The 19,471-nt window shown below is 39.9% G+C and overlaps 1 protein-coding gene across 1 annotated transcript in view; it reads right to left on the bottom strand.

The window, feature by feature from the left end:
• Positions 1–18,851, bottom strand: part of LOC121525718 (ephrin type-A receptor 6-like) — a 101,919-nt gene extending 83,068 nt beyond the window's left edge. The window contains exon 1 of the mRNA XM_041811860.1: positions 18,742–18,851. Within this exon, the coding sequence (XP_041667794.1) occupies positions 18,742–18,820 (79 nt within the window). The 5' untranslated portion in view covers positions 18,821–18,851. The remainder of the gene's footprint in view (positions 1–18,741) is intronic.
• Between the last annotated feature and the right edge of the window lie 620 nt (positions 18,852–19,471).

The raw sequence follows: 19,471 nt of genomic DNA, 5'->3' as shown, positions 1-19,471 counted from the left end.
TGGTGCTCAGTGTTTTTTCAGTGATGTACCCCGTGAAATATTTTTTCAGCCAAGTATCCCGGAAACAGTGCAAAGCTTTTTTGGCTGAAAAGAAGCCATTAAACAGGGTTGTGTGGCATGTGCCAGGATGGGTCAAACCATCCTGCCTGAATAGCCTTCTAAATATAAAATTCAGTTTATGAACTTGCACTTGTATTCTATTGAAATATTTTGTAGTTATTTTAAACTATTTTTGCATGGATTGAATTTTTAAAATATACATATTTCAAAATCTCGCATACTCCCTGGGGTGCCTTCACATGCCCCTATTTGAAAACCACTGCTCTGTGATATACAGTATCCAAAGATTAAGAGGATGCAAAAAAAAAAAGACCATAGCAAATTAGTGGAATAAAACCGGCGGTCCCTGGTCTTTTTCTTTTGTAGCAAACATAAAAACAGGAAATTTCTGAGAAAAAATAAAAGAAAAACAACGGTAATTGAGCTGCCATTTAAGTGACTGGCGATAAAGCAGCATGACTTACTGTTCAAGAGGCTGTTGATTTGATTTTTACGAGTAAACAGATGTGATACTTATCTGTGTATTGTAGTGATTTGTAGGAAAATACATCAGAGCAGGAAGACGACAAGGAGAAAAACTCAGATAACAGCCTCTTTGTTTGCGATAAGCATTGTTTCCATCATTCAGCTGGTAGTTGATAATAGTTGATAGTGGTTGGGAGGACGTTTTTATGATGATATAGCAGTGAGGACAGTATTAAATGGTTCTTATGGTTACACATGGTTATTTACCTTAACAGCATCAAAATGATCTTAATTTCTGCATTATCAGTTTATCATTTTTATTTCAACACTTTTATTATATTAAGTGAGTCAGGGTCAAAGTTTATCAGTAGATCGATTAAGTCGATGTTTTAACATAACTAAAAATCACTGTTTCATAACCAAATTGAATTTAATTGACCAAATTTGAGAAGTTTGTTCAATGCAATACAGTTAGTTGTGCAAGTCAGTGCAAGTTTATTTATCCACCATACACTTTTACTGACAGCCACAAATCCCAAAACACATTCACATAGACACAACAGGGCAGACTGGGGTTTTTTTTTGAGTTTATGGAGGCTGGGTGGTTTTGTGGCTCCACTCAGACTACCAAGCTTCACAAATCATGCTCCATGTAGAGGTAAATTATTTTTCTCATCCAACATTGTCCTTTGGATATTTTAATAAAAACCAATGAGTGATTTTCATTTTTAAAGAGTGGGTGCTTCCTTGTTTTTCCAATTTTGCAAGATAAGCTTTAAGTAGACTAATGATGAAAATCTAATTTACCATCTCTTTGGATATCTTATTTTGCCAGTTCTGAAAACGACAAATCCCTGGTGAGAGCTTAACTTTATAATTACAGATTTCTGAGATCCGTCTTTAATTATTGTCTGAAGTTTTCTCTATTTTGGCACAATAACTTTGAGGGAGTCATGCTGAGAGTTGAATTTTAAACATCTATCTGAGGAACTAGAGTTGAATGTACTTTTTTTCTCCAATGGAACAACACCTGCAGGCTAGTTTAGGAAGACAACTTGATTTCACACTTGACATGATCATCATCCAATCACCTGACAAACATCCCCACTATTTGGTGGATTATTTAAGCTGCAAGATTGTCAGTCCCTTCCTCTGTTCTGCTTTTGCCAGCCCTGCCTTAAATCACAGCTGGAACTCTACTTTCATGATTGAAGTTCTCTGTTATCCTTTTTTCCAATTTTAAATATTTGGAAACAAAATGAATATCTCTTGATTTCTTTAGTCTTTAGTTCTTTGTAGTTCTTTATTTCTCTGCAATTCTTAAAAGAACAAAATTTTGTTATACAATATCTGAAAAAAACTGAATTACAGTTAATCCACATCTCCATATGGAGTTGGGGGTCTTGAATAGCCATCAATGGATTATTCCAAATTTCTACAAGACAGTCTGGCTGCAGACCGTAGCACTCAGATGACCCTGAGCTCTTGCAGACCAGTACTTTGAGAAGCAACCTCTGTCAGAACAGCAATACACATCAAAACTAGAAAAGCACTCAGAGAGCGCCATCAGCCCTATCTCCCAATAGTGAAGAATCCTTTAAAAACATTCCTGGATCCAGACAGTGATCCGGATCACTCCCAATATCTAATTCGCCGATTACTCCCTCCCCAGTGGGGTGGAGACACAGTGAGGCTTCGCTACATGTGGAAGTCATGGCAGAGGGGGAATATTCTTCTATTCCTCCCAGCATTGTGAGTATTCTCTCTACAATTCGCTGTCTTTCTGTCTGTTATGCTCCAACTCGTCTCCTCAACCAGGCGTGTGTCTTTCAAACTGTATAAACCCCAAAACTTTGAATAAGTTACTCATGTCTGCCATCTCCTGGTGTAAAGTGGTAACAGTGCAGACCTCTGCCATTAGCCCTATCTCCCAATAGTACAGAATCCTTTAAAAAATTCCTGGATCCAGACGGTGATCAGGATCAGTCCCAAAATCTAATCAGTTCTTCCTTATGCCATTTCTGACATTTCCTGAAAATTTCCTGAAAATCTGTCCATGACTTTTTGAGTTATGTTGCTAACACACAAACAAACGAACAAACCCACCCGATCACATAACCTCCTTGGCGGAGGTAATAAACTTGAGTTAAACTGAATTTTTTTCTGTTTTATTTTTTAAATAAAAATGTTGCTAAGTCTGTACTGTTTGCAAAGTGGTTACTTCATGAATGAAACTTTGTTTCTGAAGAACAACCCCCCCCCCCCCCAAAAAAAAAAAAAAAATTATGTCACTTCTATTCTGACAGAGGTGGCACCTCACAGTAGCGGTTCTGTGAGGGGGGGGTCAGAGATCCATGGTCTGCAGCCAGATCCCTCTCAATTTCTAGTGTATATGTTTAGGACATCCAATTTCATGACCTAATTAATTTCTCTCATGACTGCTGGTATGTTTTCAGTCTTATAGGTAAAACAGGTTTTTTGTATGATAGTTGTTGTTCCTCAAAAAAAAAGTGGTGTCAAATCTAAAAAAAAAAAAAAAAACACACAAAAAAAACTCTTCCTGCTTTCTGAACATAAGGTAAGGATTATCATTTTATAAATGTCAGATTGGCTAATTATACACTCTGATCTTACATGAGGGTATTCCTGGCCATACTATTAAGCCATAAAATATGAAGAGAATTAGGGCTGACTTATCTCAGGGATTTTCTGAGTCTTCTTAACATTGATATTTTTTTGTGTGCAGACAGCAATGTTCCATCCTTTGTAAGTGTCCACGACCACATAGTGTACATACAACTGTCACAATGTTGAGCTGTCTGCACTCCGGTCACGGCTCAGGCATGAAAAGAGCCATTATCTGCCTCTTACTAAGCCCTTTAGGCCAATTTGATATGACGAATGTGCAATTTCCTTTGTCTCCACACCGCCAGTTAATTACAATCTCTATCAATAAAGTGCGTCCCACTTCAGTGGTCGACATTATAGACCAAAGAGTCACATCTTCAGACGACCTGTCACTCCAGTGTACTGCCAACTTTGCCAAATCTGGACTAATTTAATGGGGTTGCTCCTGTTTTAAAAAGAAGTTAGATAACCAGAGAAGATACACTTTGGTGAGACTAAATGAACCACTTCAGTATTTACACAGACTTCATTTAGCCTTGATCCCCTGCTGGTAATTAAGGGCTAAATTATAATAAGATGGCCTTGCCCCTTTTCAAAAGGAGGACATAGAGAGAGGGAGGGCGAGAGACGAAGACAGACAGGGAGATATTGATTTTTGACTAAATTAGAAAAACAATCTTTCATGATCACAAGCAATGTTTGATAAAATGTTAAACACTGGGCGACTTTTCCCCACTATCTCCACACACTGTGTCTATCACACATGTACACACCTTAACATGCATGCACAGTAATGTAGTCATGGAAAAATTAACATTCCCGCTGGTATCTTTGCAGCCAGGAAATAATAAATGACCTCAGACCACTGTGGAGAATTTGATACACTGGTTTACTCATTCAAAGCACACACACATTTACACACAGCACATATAAAGACGAGTGCTTATCAGGAGGACAAATCACATTACTCTCGTCTGGGTATTGTGTCTGCAAGCATAAAAATCTGCAACTGTCCTTTCTTAAAGTCTCCTCAACAGGAAAATTATCACATTTTAGAAGAGGAGGTGGTAATAAATACCTGCTTTACAGTTAAACCCAGAGTTTCTCTTACAATATGTCAATACCAGCCATGTAAATCTTATTTATTTAAAACTTTGCCATCTAAGCCATGATGTACATTATACTGTATGCTACGACCTGTTTAAATCTCAGTGAAACACAAACAATCTCAACATCATTTTCTACACTGGAAAGACGGTCATTTCAGTCAGCCGGCTTTTGTTGAATGTTGCAGTGTAGGGAATGATGATAAGAGAGCAAAGTCACACAAACATTTGCTCTTTCAAAAAAAAAAAAAAAAAAAAGATCCAGCTCAGTGAGCTAATTGCAAATTTAACTTCTCATAAAATATGTTCTTCCATTTCAAAAAGGCATATCTCAATCCATTCTAAACTCCAGAGAGCGTATGAGTGTATGCATTTTTGTGTGTATACGTGTTTGTTTCTTTACAAGGTTGAGACTGCAGGTGCTATGTTGAAAACTGTTTCATCTCCAAGGTTCCCTGTGGAGTTTTTGACCTCTAGTGGTGCTATGGAGCTGGTTCTCTCTGCGGCAATGTACTTACAAAGTCACTGAAGAAAAAAAACTGCAGGCTAGTTAACATGGATGTAAACACTGCGAGATTTAAAGTATTCTAAAATATGCATGTAGGCTAAGGGGAAGGGATTACATTTAACATATGTTAAAACCAGTGGATTCAACCATCTTTCCTGTGCGTCAATGACAAGCTGAGGCCTCCAGGAGGACCCGCATGGAAAAAAGAGATACTCTGATCAAATTAACAGCACTTTACGTGTTTTTCATTGATAAAAATCTAAACAGAAAAGGCCTTTACACACCTGTTTTTACCAAAAAACATTTGAATAAACTATCCAGTATAGGGTCTGTGTCCATAGCCGCAAGTTTTTGTGCTGCCAGCACTCATTTTCCATATAAAGTCATTCAATCTCAGAGTTTTCAGGGCTCAGTGTTCTGACAAAAATCCCCTCGGCATCAGCTGTTTTGTAGCGCTCACAGCACTCTCATTTAGAAACAAGATCAACTTTTGGAACAGGACTGTGCTCGTCAATGTCTCTTCTCCATCACTGGCTACTAAAAATCAAGAAAGGGAAGGACATAAGACAATCTGGCTGCAGACCAGGGTTGCCAGGTCTGTGGTTTTCCTAAGGTATTGTGCTACTTCTAACAAACTGCTGCAGGTAGACTTTTTTATCCCTGGGTTGAGCAGACCCATTTTTGATGTCTTGTGTATGTGTATTCAGTATCCAAAGCAGAATAAACTAATTTACACTCTATTAAAACTAAACCAACCAGCAGAGAAGCAGGAAAACATGGAACATAGCACAAAACCAAAGATCCACTGTGCCACACTGGCCCTCAGATATACACGCATCCCACAGAAGCAGATGCAAATGCATGCATGCATACAAGAAACATATGTGGTCTGGCTTATTTTAAATTTCAGCATTGGGCTGGTTTTGTCACACAGACCTGGCAACCCAGACTGCAACTCTTAGATGCCTGCCACTGCAGATCCACCACTGTCAGACACAACTGTCAGAATGTAAACAACCTTAAAACTTTGAAAATTAAATCAGATTACACTTCTGGTTGGGGATAGGGTGCCTAAACAACAGTAAAAAAAACATCATTTTTATATTAAAAATATCAAGCTTTTTACACCAAAAGGAACCTGACCTGCAAAACCTAATTATAAAAATAAACAGTGTGGTTACAGAAAAAAGCTCATCCTCAATGAAAATGCACTAAAGATTAAAGTGCAAAAATCGAAAGGTACTTTCATATTAAATATGCACTCTATTTTTTTTAATAAGCTTTGACCAAAAAAATTTAATTGGCAGACATTCCCAAAGTTTGTGCCAAAAATTAGCATCCTGACTGTCTCCAGCATTTTTAATCCTCCCCTGTACATGATTTTTGTTTTGGGGTAATAAAATATCTAATTTAACATTTCCATACAAATTCCCACTATGTGAAAAAGTTTGTACATTTCCACAGAGTCACAATAATTCTTCCGTTCTTCTTTTGAAATAATACTTATTGTCTTATTCACCCTTATCAGAAACAGAACACAATGTTGTGATTCCTTGAGCTTTCCAGTTTTGGAATCTGGATTCTAACTGATTAGGCTTAAAGTCTAGATCCTAGGCACACCATCTTATTATTATGATTTTTCCTGCAAATAAAATCCTCTCTGAGACAGATTCTTTTCATCGACTATCAGAGTCCCAGCCTGGACTCAGCTCTCAAAATGTCAAATCTAACGCGGTCAAATGTGACTTTATTGTGAAGTAGCTTTAGTTAGCTGTTAGCTACATGCTACGTCCAGTGCAGGAATCATTTTGATCCAGTGCCCATTCTTGTCAGTTTACTTGGATTTTTTTTTTTTTTTTACAAAACAAATTGTTAAAAACTTGTTAAGCTGACACAAATCAACAAGTTTCGCCTGCTTTCAGACATTGCCTCCTGATTGGCTGTTGCTCAGTTCAATGCTCGTATCTGCTCATCTGTTTTCAGTGCTCACCTCACACATCAGGACTTTTGGTCGTATATTTTTTGTTGGCTTAATATTTATGATCTTGAGTAGGAGAGCCTCTGATCAGGTCAGAGAGGAAAAAATGAACTTGGAACACGCCACACACTACAGGATAATCCAGATCCTTTTAGAACCATCTGATAATCAAGCCTTTAGGTGGAAGGAGGGATTAAGCATGACACTTGGACCGATTATCGTGTAGTGTGTGGCCCACTTTAAAAATGCAAACCAAAATTGACTCATCTTTTTAAAGACTTATATTTTGGCTTTTTATGCCCTTATCATTATTTTCTTTTATTTTTTAAGGATTTTGGGGGGGCATTTTTTGCCTTTAATTGACTACCTGACCTGAAGAGAGACAGGAAAATGGGGAGTTAGAAAGGGGGAAGACATGTACCAAACATGCACCAAGACTGGGAATCAATCCCACGGCCAGTGCACCGAGGACCACAGCCTCTGCCCATGGGTGCCCACTCTACCCACTGACCCACACCAGTGCCTTTTATGCCCTTGTTTAGAGAGGAGGACAATATCTAGTGTCAGAAACAGGAATCAGAGAATGGGTAATGACGTGCAGAAAAACAGCCACAGGCCAGACTTGAACCTGGACCATGACCTAACCTTTAGGCCCTGCACCCCTTGCTCAAGTCTTTTGATGGTAAAGTTTTCAGGTAGCTGCTGCTAAAGCCGTGACATGATTTCTTTACATTGTTTTATGTTTTCTTGATGATGTATCCTTGAATACAGGGAAATATTAACCACACAAAGCTATTTAAAAACACATTACAGAGTTAAGCAGGAGTCAACCTAACAGCAATAAATGCTGGTGAGAAGCACTCTGAAACTGTTGCACAAAATATGGTAGCTGTGGAAACAGGCCCTAAATGTGTTACCACTGTTCATTATTTTATTTACTTAAAATGTGCCTTTGTCATTTTAACAACCTCAGAGCAAACTGTATCCTTAGTAAGCTAATTTAACTTTATCATGCTGGTTTCAACATGGATTTCACTTTAGTTTACATTGATGTAAATACCACCAATGTTATACACAGAAGAGTGACGGATTCAACCCACCTAACAGCTCGTGCTCTCTCTGTCACACTGCTTTTATGCAGGAAAAACACAAACAGGCTCTTACATTATCTCTGCTTGTGAGTTGACAGATTATATGTACACACCATGGAGAAATATCATGAATTTTGGATGTCCAACAGTCCAGCACTGACATTTAAGTCTTTTTCATTGTCCTTGATGAAAAATAAACTTACTTTTATCAGAGATTTTATTGCCAAAGGTTTCTTTTTTGCTTGTTATCCTGTCTTCCTCATGGGAAAACGGTTATTGAACAATTTTAGTCATATTTTAGTCAACAAAGTTAACACTACTTCTCTTCAGTATGAAAAATGTACATGGTTACTCAACCTGACTGTAAGATTGAGGAGACCATAATGTAATTGTAGCACCTTTCAAGTGGTCATGTAGCTTTTTAAATGGTAGAGTGTAACACTAAACGTCCTGCATATTCCCTGCTTGTTGTCACTCGAACACAACAGCGGGAAGTCTCCATGCCAAGCTTTTCTAAGTGACAAGCCTGGACCTGCATGCAACTCCTCCCTGCACCACAATGTCTAACATTTAGGTTTCTGCAAAGAAAGTGTAACAAATAAAAATACAACTTATTGGTTAGTCCAAGCCTGAGTTGCTTGTGGGTGAAGTTGTAAACAAAAGACCAAGACTGGCTGTTTGCCATGCTCAGTTATTGTGCTTATCCAAACTAACCCTCCTCTGGTTCAAACTCCAAACTGTCTGAAACAAGCACAAATGGGTCTAAAAGGTGAACATAATGTGGAACAGGCTTAAGGCTGCAATCTCTGTTGCTTGCCAGAAGAAATCTATTTGCATCGAAGTCTATACAAAAATGATTCTACTTCACAGTGGAATCATTACATCAGGGAACAGTTTCCTCTGAGTCAATGCTCTGCATTATTAGTTTCAATAACACAACATTATACTCATTCTGTATATGATTCTTGCATTTAGAGTTAAACTGTATAAACGTACGCTTAAAGGCTGTCCATCTTGTGACTGAAATACCTATAACAAGGCACCCCTAAAATTGCCATACTTAATGATCTGTTTCACAGAAAGACACTTTAAAAAGTCAGCTATTTAATTTGATATGTACAGTATTATAAATTGTGTTTCATACTTGCCAAAATTTACATCGCACTCATATGTATTTCATTGTGTTGCTACAGAGAGAGGATGAGGATAAAATAAGATGAATAAAAACAAACGAGCAAACCCTCCCGATCACATAACCTCCTTGGCGGAGTTAACAAGGAATCTTCAGCCTAGTATTGTATTGAGCATGTGGCGTGAGTTCAGAGTGGCCACAGAGTCAAGCGCCGCCATATATTGGAGATTAGCTGATCTCACACAAGACCTCATCAGCTGCTCATGTGCTTCTGAGCACGCTTTTGGCTAATCACACTCATATCAGGCCTACTTACTTACTCCTCTTTGTCCCCTAAGGCTTCAGTGAGCTTTATCCATTGTTTTCTGTCCTTTGCAGCATGTTGCGCCTCTCTCCATGACAGGTTCATCTGTTTCAGCTCTTGTGACACAGTTCTGCGCCAAGTGTTTTTTCAGGCCTCCCAGGTTTCCTTTTGCCTGGTGGCATCCATCTTAAGGCAACTTTTGTGATCTGGTTCTGCTCCATTCTCAGCACATGCCCAAGCCATCTCAACCGTCTAAATGTGATCTCCTTAATAATGCTCTGGGTACTTGTTCTCTTGTAGGACTGCTTGTTGGAGATTTTGTTTGGCCAAAAGATCTGGCATAACGTCTGTGGCATCCATTGTGAAAAACTTCCAGTGTTCTCATGTCTGTTTTTACAACTCTCCAGCTCTCTGAGCCATACAGGAGGACAGCCTGTACATTCCTGTTATATGAGTACCTTTGTTTTAAGGCTGTATTTTTTGGACCTCCAGATGGGACGAAGTAGGGAATAGGCACACCTTGCCTTTCCCAGCATTGAACTGATGTCTTTCTGGGTGCCGCTGTCCTTACTGATCAGGCTGCGAAGGTAGATGAAGTCTTCCACAAACACAAGCGATTCCCCATTTACAAGAATGGGTGCTGTGGGGGTGGAGTTTACAAACATCAGTTGTGTTTTGAGGGTGTTGATGTTGAGTCCAACCTGTTTGGCAAAGATGTAAAGTCTTTCAGTTTTAGCCTGTATGCTGGAGAGGCTAGTTGAAACGAGAGGGAGGTCATCTGCTAAGTCGAGGTCCTTCAGCTGAGAGAACATGGTCCACTGGATGCCTCTAGGTCTGTCTGCAATTGTGTTTTTCATGATCCAGTCTATGGCAACAAGGAAGAGAATAGGAGAGATGATACACCCTTGTCTTACTCCAGAGTGCACAGCAAACCATGTAGTCAGGGTGTTGCCCATGACAACACTGCACTCAAACTTTTCATTGAAAGCTTTGATGATGGTAATGATTTTAGATGGTATCCCATAGGAGTGTAAATCCTCCAGAGGGTGTTGCGATGGACACTGTCAAAGGCTTTCCTGAAGTCTACAAAGTTTATGAAGAGGGGAGTGTTCCATTCCAGGCATTGCTCTATTATGGTTCGCAGGGTGAAGATCTGAACCATACATCCTCTTCCTTTCCTGAAGCCTGCTTGCTCTTCTCTGAGCCTTGTGTCAATGGCTGTCTTCATCCTATTAAGAAGAATTCTGCAAAAGACCTTGCTTAGGACAGACAGAAGAGTGATCCCTCACCAGTTGTCACAATTTTGGTGTCACCTTTCTTGGGGATTTTGACAATAAGACCCTTGGACCAGTCAGCATCCCAGCATGAATAAAATCTATACCACATGCTTTTCCACCCTTTAGAGCTTGGATGGCGGCTCTGACTTCTGCACAGTCAGGGGGGGCTAGTGTTGATTTCCAGAACATTGTGTGTTGTTGTGATGTTAGCTGGTTGTTCTGGCTCAGGATGATTGAGCACTTCCGGGAACTGGCTGAACCCATCTGGCTACTTGCTCATGCTCTGATGTCCAGATGTTGCCATTCTTGTCCCTCACATGAGTAGTCTGGCCTGAAAATTTGCCGCAGAGTCACTTGGTGATCTTGTAGACTGTGCCCAGATTACCATGGGATGCGGTCTTCTCGGCTTCACATGCCAGGTTTTCAACATAAACCCTCTTGTCTCTTCTGGCACTCCTCTTCACCTCTTTGTCCTTGTTTTTACAGACCATCTCTCAAGAAGTCTTTGGGACCTGATGTTCAGTGTCTTTGCCTTCAGATGTTTCCTCTCTACAATTTTCTGCCAAGTGTTAGCAGAAATCCACTCTTTGTCCCCCTTTTTTCTTAGACCCAGAACTTTTTGTGCAGTTTCTTTGTATATGGTCTTAATAGCATCCCATTTGCTGTTTATGGAGGGTTCTTGTTCTGTTGCATAGGTTGAATCTGGTATGGTAAAGCAGTTTCTGAGTTCCAACACAAACTCCTTGTTCTTGTTGGGATACTGGAGTTCAGCAACATCCAGTTTCTTCTGTCGCTGGCCTTGACAGACTGTGTGCCGAAATGGGTCTATTTGGTTGATAGTCCTACCATCAGGTGACTTCCAAGTGAGCTTGTGGATGTCCTTATGTGGGAATATGGTACCACCAATGACCAGATTGTTGTTCATGCAGTAATCAACAAGGTGTTTGCCATCGTTGTTCCTTTCCCTAAATCCATGGGTGCCCATTACCCTCTCTTTATTGGAATTGTCAGTTCCCACTTTGGCATTCATGTCTCCAGTTATAAGGGGCATGTCGTGTTGGGGTACCTTTGAAACTGCCATTTGTAGCTGTTCATACCAGTCTTCTTTGACCACCTCTTCAGCCTCATTGGTTGGTGCATAGCACTGCAAAATGGTGAGTTTGCAGTACTTAGAGTTGGGGCGTACTTGGATCAGTCTCTCACTTACTGGTTCCCACTCCAGCAGAGTTTTGGCTTTCTCCTTGGATATGATGATGGCTACGCCACATGTGTGGATGTTTTTGTGGCCTAAGTGGAGGATGACAGATCCATCATGCAGTAGTTGATGTCCAGAGCCAGTCCAGTGACTTTCACTTATCCCCATGATGTCCAGATGGTACCTCTTCATTTCACTGAGGACTTGTGCTGTCTTGGAGGTCTCAGTTATGGTTCAGACATTCCACTCTCCAATGCAGATCTTGGTTGTAGGCCCTCTTTCACACAACTGACTTCCTTTCAGCTTTCATCATTAGTGGTCATAATGCCACCCAGGTAGTTAGGGTGGCCGGGTTCTACTATGGGCATGATGTCAGGTTTGCTCATTGTACTTTCTGTAACAGAAGGGTAACAGAAGGGCTCCCGCTGGCATAGCTCTTAAGGTCACTGAGGCACGCAAGCCCATCGACCACAGCAAGGTGTCATTTGCTTCTGAGCACGCTATTGGCTAATCACACTCAGGCTGCCTTATTTAAATTGTTCTAGCCTGACTCTCTTCGCTGCTCCTTCTGCAAGCCACTTTTTGCAACCCTCCTCCACCCCAGCTCCTCCTTTATTCTGCTTCTGACCTAATCAGAGTCATTTTGTTGTCATTGATGCCTATTCTGCTTTGAAATTTTTGCTGATTCTCTCCCTGCCTCACGCTTTCCTTATCGGCACAGGAAGAGCAGGAATACATGCTGTTCCTGCCTTATACTTTCCATGTAGGCTCTCGGAAAGGCAGGGGGCTTCCAGAACAGCTGCACCGCCAAACATAAAAACTGTAATAAGTCATAACAAGAGCTGATAAAAAAAAGTATGTATTTATAACCGCAAATTATTAATGTTTCTGGACAAGTGGTCCTGACTGAAGTGGCTTTTAGTATGTTCTACGGAGGTTTTTTTAATCACTAAGTTAATTTAAAAGTGTTTTCACATAAAACACAATTATTTACCATGCTCAAGCAAGATTGCTCCCCCTCCCTTCTCCCCTGCTGATCTGCTTTCACTAGTATTGTTACATTTGAGCCCAAGTGCATTTGTGTATGTATACAGTCCAACACAATAGGTATCAGAATGCACATATTTGGTTTGCAGATCTGCCAGGGAACAAAGAAGAAGAAGGAGTTGTGGCACCTCTTCCACTGACATTTGGGTATGCTCCATGCTGACAATGGAGTTCATCCTGCTACAATGGATGGTTTTATTACTGCTGAGACACCAAGGACTCTTTTCCAACTCCCACATACACCATACAGCTCAGAGATTGACAAGAACTCTGTACTGTAGCATGGTTGCGTTCACAGACCATGCTGGAGTTGTGCCCAAGGCAATGTCCTTAAGTGGATTCTGTCTCCATGCCTGAGAATGGTATGCTGTTGTTCACACAAAGGCTGTCAGCATTAGTTGCAATGCCATTAAGTTCCATTATAAGTGCATTTATTTTTTCAATCTCTTTAACTGTGTGCTTCATTGTCCCTTTCAGCACACTTTGGTCAGGCCACAGGAACAGCCTCCTGCAGCCACAGTGATATAAAATAAGTCCACCACTGCTCCTTTGAATGTCTCATTTTACCTTTAAAAATTCAGACAACTTGGTGGAATTTCAAAAGTTACCTTTTTACTGTTCCCTTCTTTCATTTTTGACCCATAACAAGTTAATTTTTCTGTGTTTGATTTCAAGTTTTTTGATCTACCCATAATTCCTTCTTTTCTTTCAAAATAAAAGTTGGTCTGTATCCAAACAGATATTAAATAAACTTTAGTTTAAAACTGCAGGAAAATCCAAAATGAAACAAAAACTGTTCTAAATGCAAAACGCGGAATTTCAAAAATGTGGGATTAATTATAACAATGTCATTTAGCAGACACTTTTATCCAAAGCTACATACATGTAGGATTGGTATTCCTCGCGTTAAGGGCCTGGCCCAAATGCCCAAACTGGACAGTCCTGACCAGGATTCAAACCCCCAATCACCTGTAATGAAGTCAGCAATATAAAACACTGAGAAATCCAGCTGCCATTATTGTGACAAACAGTAGAAATTCTCAGATTAATGCGATTAAGGAATTTAATCTTTTAATCAGGGCACGATCAGGGGGGAAGACGGATTGCCATAACCCAGGTTGTGCTCTAGATGTCCTTGCAGACTACCAGGGCCATGGGAAAACAATCTGTTGAAAAACTAACAAAGTCCACACCTTCAGGGTGGAGTAAGAGGTGAATGTAGCGAGTAAGCACAGCCCAGGTGGGTAGGAGGGTTGACACGAGTCCCTGGTCATGCTGTGAATGTACCAAGGCCCCGAAATCAGCAGTCTCTGGGTGTATCACCAGGGGTGAAAAGGCTCATTTTAATGAAATGCCATCAAGCTTGACCTTGGCTGCCTCCTCCCCTCCAGCTCTGGGTTGTGGCACATCAGGCCCTGGGATGAATCCTTAGCGCCCTACATGCCAACAACTTACACACATGACAGAAACAAGCTTTAAGTCAAGGAGCTCACATTAACTTTGTTATCTAGTCAGAGAGTAAATTCCGTCAGTGATGGTCATTTCATAAGGAAAGAAATAAAGCCTTAGCTTTGACCTGCTTCGTTGTGAAATGAAGGTCACACTGTTTAAATCTTTATGAAGAATTTTAAGTTTTGAATTTGCTGCAGTTTTGCTAATACGGTAAATGGCTCCATGTGCTGTTGGTGGCCCTTCATATTTACTCCCACACTCCTCAGTGACTAATAGATACCGTCTTAGACATCATCTCTTCACTCTTACATCTAAATCTTTAAGGATACTGAACTGAATCACATATACTAGAAAACTCAATGAGATAAGTTGCTCCCTGCTAACATTTTTATCAGCCTATTTTGAGTACCTTCTACAATTTTATCCAGCAGCGCATCTTTTCTTTTTAAAGTTTCCTATGTACGCATCACCCTCCTCAAGCCTGTCACCACCACAGGCAGACAAGCATCCTGTGGGGAGGACTGAACACACACACACACACACACCCCCACACACACAATACACAGAGAAATGAAGTGAAAGAGGCTTTGACATTTGGCTAGTGAAAGGGCTCCAGCCGTCTTTGAAAATATGTATCCTGACCATTAAACATTCAGGAAGGAATATTAAACTGACCTCTGCAAATGTGCAAAGTGGAAGATGTCAAGAAGCGATTACATTAGGGCATCTATTTACCCATGTGACTTACGGGCACAACTGTGGGAAGATAACATTATCATGCCTGGAGTTTTTCATGCATATTTGACTCTACACTCTGCCCAAGTGACTGGAAATTAATTTAAAGAAGTGGGAAATCATTCAGATACGTTTTAGTGTCTGCCACTGGCCCATTATATTTAGATTCACTGTTTTCCTGACGCAGGTATGGTGTCTGTGAGAAATCCTCCTGGGACTTTAAGGGCCAAAATCATTATACATTTTTATCCATGAATGTATGTACTTATCACAGCAGACAGAGGGACAGAAATAGGTGACTGGGAAGGTTCACTATAGCTGACAGGGAATGCCAGAGGGTGACATTTACTGTAACAATATGTGGTCCCTATAGCAATGGCAACATTTCTGTGCACTCAAATTTCTGAGCTGAAATATACTGTCAGAACCTCCTGTATAATTTGGGATATGCATGAAGCTTCTGCAGGTACAATAGGCTTAACAGCACAAAGAAGACCTGCATATATGTGTATAGCTGTGCATTATAATGCTGTGTTTTTCAGAGTAGATTCAATGCAAAATTCAGAGTTAAAGGTTTGTCATTTTGGGGACTGAATGGGCTGAAAATCTTAAAAAAGACTTCACAGCAGCTTACATTTTAGGTAGGACTATGTGAAAGACTGGATGTTTCAAGAATTTTTTTCAGCCAAAACTGATGTTAAAAATACACAAGGTCAAACATTTGCAGACTAAAAGTACAGAATACTGATAAATGATATTGTGCATCTCAACACTTGCATCTACTAGATCTCATGGTTAATGCATTCAACTGACAATTTTGCATATTTTGAGGCTTAAAATGTCTTTTATGTGCTTAATTCAGTCGTGATGCAGGATATTGGATACTGGTGTCTATCCAATAAGGATGAATATTGAAATCCAATACCAAAATGGTACCAGTACCAACACATGCAATACCTACTGGACTTAGTCACAACACACATATGGATACTTCACTACCCCATATTGAAAGCAAGAAAATCGATATGGAATTGTGTAATTTATGTTCACCAGTTTTCCAGTTTCATTTTCTTATCCCAGAATATTCTTACAAAGATAATTCTGTGAATCACTGACTACACCCGGGCAGCTTTTAGTCTCCCGCTGACTTTCAACACACTTGTTCCCTCTTAAATGTATAAATTCAGGCCCCATATGAAAAGTGTCAATTAAGCACTGGTATAAAAGAAAACAAAAAAACAAAAAAAAACCCACAATACCCATCCCTAAAGCTGATATGACAATATTTACAACTAATTTTATCTGATAACAATTTTCGATAACAATATGCAAATGTAGTTTAGACCCAAAACATCAGTTCCTAAAATGTACAGTTGAAAGTTACAGGATGAACAAATAAAAAAATATATGTAAACACATTTTAAAGTGTAGGGATGATGATGAATAAAGAAAAAAAACTTGAGCTAACATTGATCTGTTGGTCCTGTCTAAAACTACTCTAATTTAAGGTATTTTCTGACACTGAAAATTCCCATTTAATATCTAATACCTGCCAACACGGAGACTGTGCTGACTATATCTTACATCCCTAAAATTTTGTGTTGAATTCATAAACTGTATCCATGGCCAAAATAATGTAAGGTTACCAAAACATTAATACCAATGTCCAGTACTAATGGTTCTCAACTGGTGGGTCGAGACCCAAAAGTGGGTCATAAGACTGCTTTCAGAGGGTCATGAATTGGTACCTCATAGTTCTAGGCTGACATTTTTCCATTTTATTTTTATTTCACTCTATTTTGCTGGATAAGGAGTAAATTCTGGTTGTTTTCTGAGATTTCATTTATTTACCCTGTTATTCTTAGATAGAAACATTATAAAGAAAGCTGATTTTCAAGTGTATCTTCATTTTTTTTAATACTTTAAAACAACCAAAATCTAAATTATCATGGTAAAAGAGAATAAAAATGACACGTTTCCATGCATGTCCTCTCAAAGTTCTGTCTGATATCTTTGTTCAGGTACATATTTTGCACTTTCATGGATCCACACTGCAACATTTTTCAGATTGGATTGGATAACCCAATGGCTGGACACCTTTATGAGTCCCACAATGCCAGTGATTCCTTACTGTGCATTGAAGGTAATGCAGGTCAAATCTTTGGTCAGAGGAGGTGACAGAATCCAGAAGCTTGATCAAGGGGAAGCTTTCCGGATCCATTGTCTGGATGCTTGTAAGAGGATTTTGACAGATCATGTTTTTTTTGTAATGTGTTTGGTGTATTTTCCTGTTTTTCACAGACTTACACACTGGATGTTTTGTGTATGTTTGTTGTAATTTGGGGTATTGTTGAATAATTGTATTTCCCCTTCTTATGAATTATTTAGGTATGCTTTATGTCTTCATTTGTCATAAATTACTTGCGACTGGTTTCACCCGCCTTGTCTTTCTCTCAGATGTGTGGCTGCCTCTAATTAGTTGTCACTGGTTCTGGGACAGCCACACCATGAAGACTGATTACTGAGCCCTGGTTGAAGACTCTCACCTGGCTTCTTCTCTCTTTGATTTTTTTGACTGCTCATCATTGGCTGTAGTTGATACAGAGGTGTGACCAAAACACTCATGTTTGTCTGTTAGCCCTGATGAAGACCTACTTAGTTGAAACATGTTAGCTTTATAAATGACTTGGCCATTATAATGAAGGCTTTTTAGGTATTTCCTTACTCCTTTTTTAACCTTTTTTTAATGTTTGGAGTGTCCGTTCCTCCCTTTTTATATCTAAAACATTATTTTATGAAACTAATTTAAGTGGTTGAAAAAATGATGGAAATTTGGGTTGAGATTTCCTGTTAAGGAGGGGTTGGTGGGTCCAATGGCTAGACCAGTTGAGAACCACTGGGTTAAACAATCACAGTTAGCTGTTGACTAACTTCTCTTGGTTTAACTAGCAAACTAATGATTTCTAACAGCATTCTGGTGCTGTAAACATGTCTTTAAATCGTGCTCTTTGTCAGAGTCAGAGCCACATTAGTCTAATTTGAGAAGGTGTAAGTAGCACATGATTATTGCTGCCATGCTCAGACTTCCATGGCAGCGTTGCAGGGTGAGATAAAGTCTAAGTTTGGCAAACAGAATGCTTTTTTGATTGCTTTTTGAGCCAGCGCATAATTATGTGTGTTATTTGCAATCCTTAATCGGGTCAAATAAACATAGACAGCAGAATACAGAAACTAAGACTGTCATCTCTTGGCTTAGCCAACAAGCTGACATTAATGACCTTTTTAGCCTCTAAATCCAAGTATTCATGCGTTTTCAGCTGTCAAACCTAACATGTCACTAGATTCAGACCACAAACTTGCAGTGGTGGGAAAGAAAAACAACATCAAGGGTAAGTATTAATCTCCCTGCCCTTGTGTGATTCAATTAGCCTGTTTAAACAGTTCGACAGTTAAAATGCGAGCACGGAAGATAAGTTTGGGAATTAAAGTGAACGAAGGTAGTTTTTTTTTTAAACTTAATGTAGTTATATAACTGGTTTTGGTTCGTCTTGTGATTGCAGTGAAAGACGCGCGCTGTAGAGCATTAAGTTAGCTTGTTTTTGCGTGCGCGCGCCTGTGCGCGTGTGGCGGGAGGAGACTTTAAAATAGTCAAATTTGGTGCATCCACCCAACTGCTCGTCGTCATTTTTTTCCTACAGTCTACTTCTGTAAATTCGCTCCCTTAAGCCTGCTGTCAGGTGCACGTGACTGTATTTATACACACCTTGGTTTGTGGTTCCCGGGTCCGACAGGATACTTTGAAGCAATAACAAAAACACACAGTATTTCCCAAAGGAGCGCATCGTTGAGTCAGACGCTCGTGCGCTCGGAACTAAAACGCAGCACAGACTCCAAAATAGATCCTCAAGATGAACAGGTAAGGAGGTTTCATGTAAGAGGTGACTGGATTTGTCCCAGTACGCACTCAGAAGGTCATTCTCAGACTGGTTTTCTTATTGGATTTGTTTTTCAGCTGAGCATCCAGAATCCCTCCATGTGGACAGGGACAGGCAGGCTAAATAAACGAGCAGCCATTGCGCAAAAACCCGGCGACTTCTTTAAAAATAAATGTAAGGAGGAACAGTTGTCCTTAAACCTTTAAAACACAAGGAGCACGATGTCTGTAGATCCAAAAAGTGTCCAAAAGCGAACTTTCACGGTACGTGATCAGGAGGAAAGTCAGTCTCACTCTTTTCTGTTGTTTTTATTCCAAAAACGAGAGAAAAGCAAAGAGAGAGAAAGGTAAACCCCGGACTTCCCGCCTCACTTTCAGCCTGTGCATCCCTCACTGTGACACTCTGTATCACTGCGTGCATCTCTCTCTCTCCTCCTCCTCCTCCCTTCTCTCTCCCTCTCTCTCCTCTCAGGATAGGAGGGATGCTCTGGCGCATTCAGAGGATCCCATTTTCATACCTCTGCCAGGGATTTTACAGCCGAATCCATGCGTGCAAGTC

Source organism: Cheilinus undulatus, linkage group 1, assembly GCF_018320785.1.
Source record: "Cheilinus undulatus linkage group 1, ASM1832078v1, whole genome shotgun sequence".
NCBI classification, from domain to species: domain Eukaryota; kingdom Metazoa; phylum Chordata; class Actinopteri; order Labriformes; family Labridae; genus Cheilinus; species Cheilinus undulatus.
The sequence above is the reverse complement of the archived record's forward strand: the minus strand, read 5'-3'. Positions and strand labels throughout refer to the sequence as shown.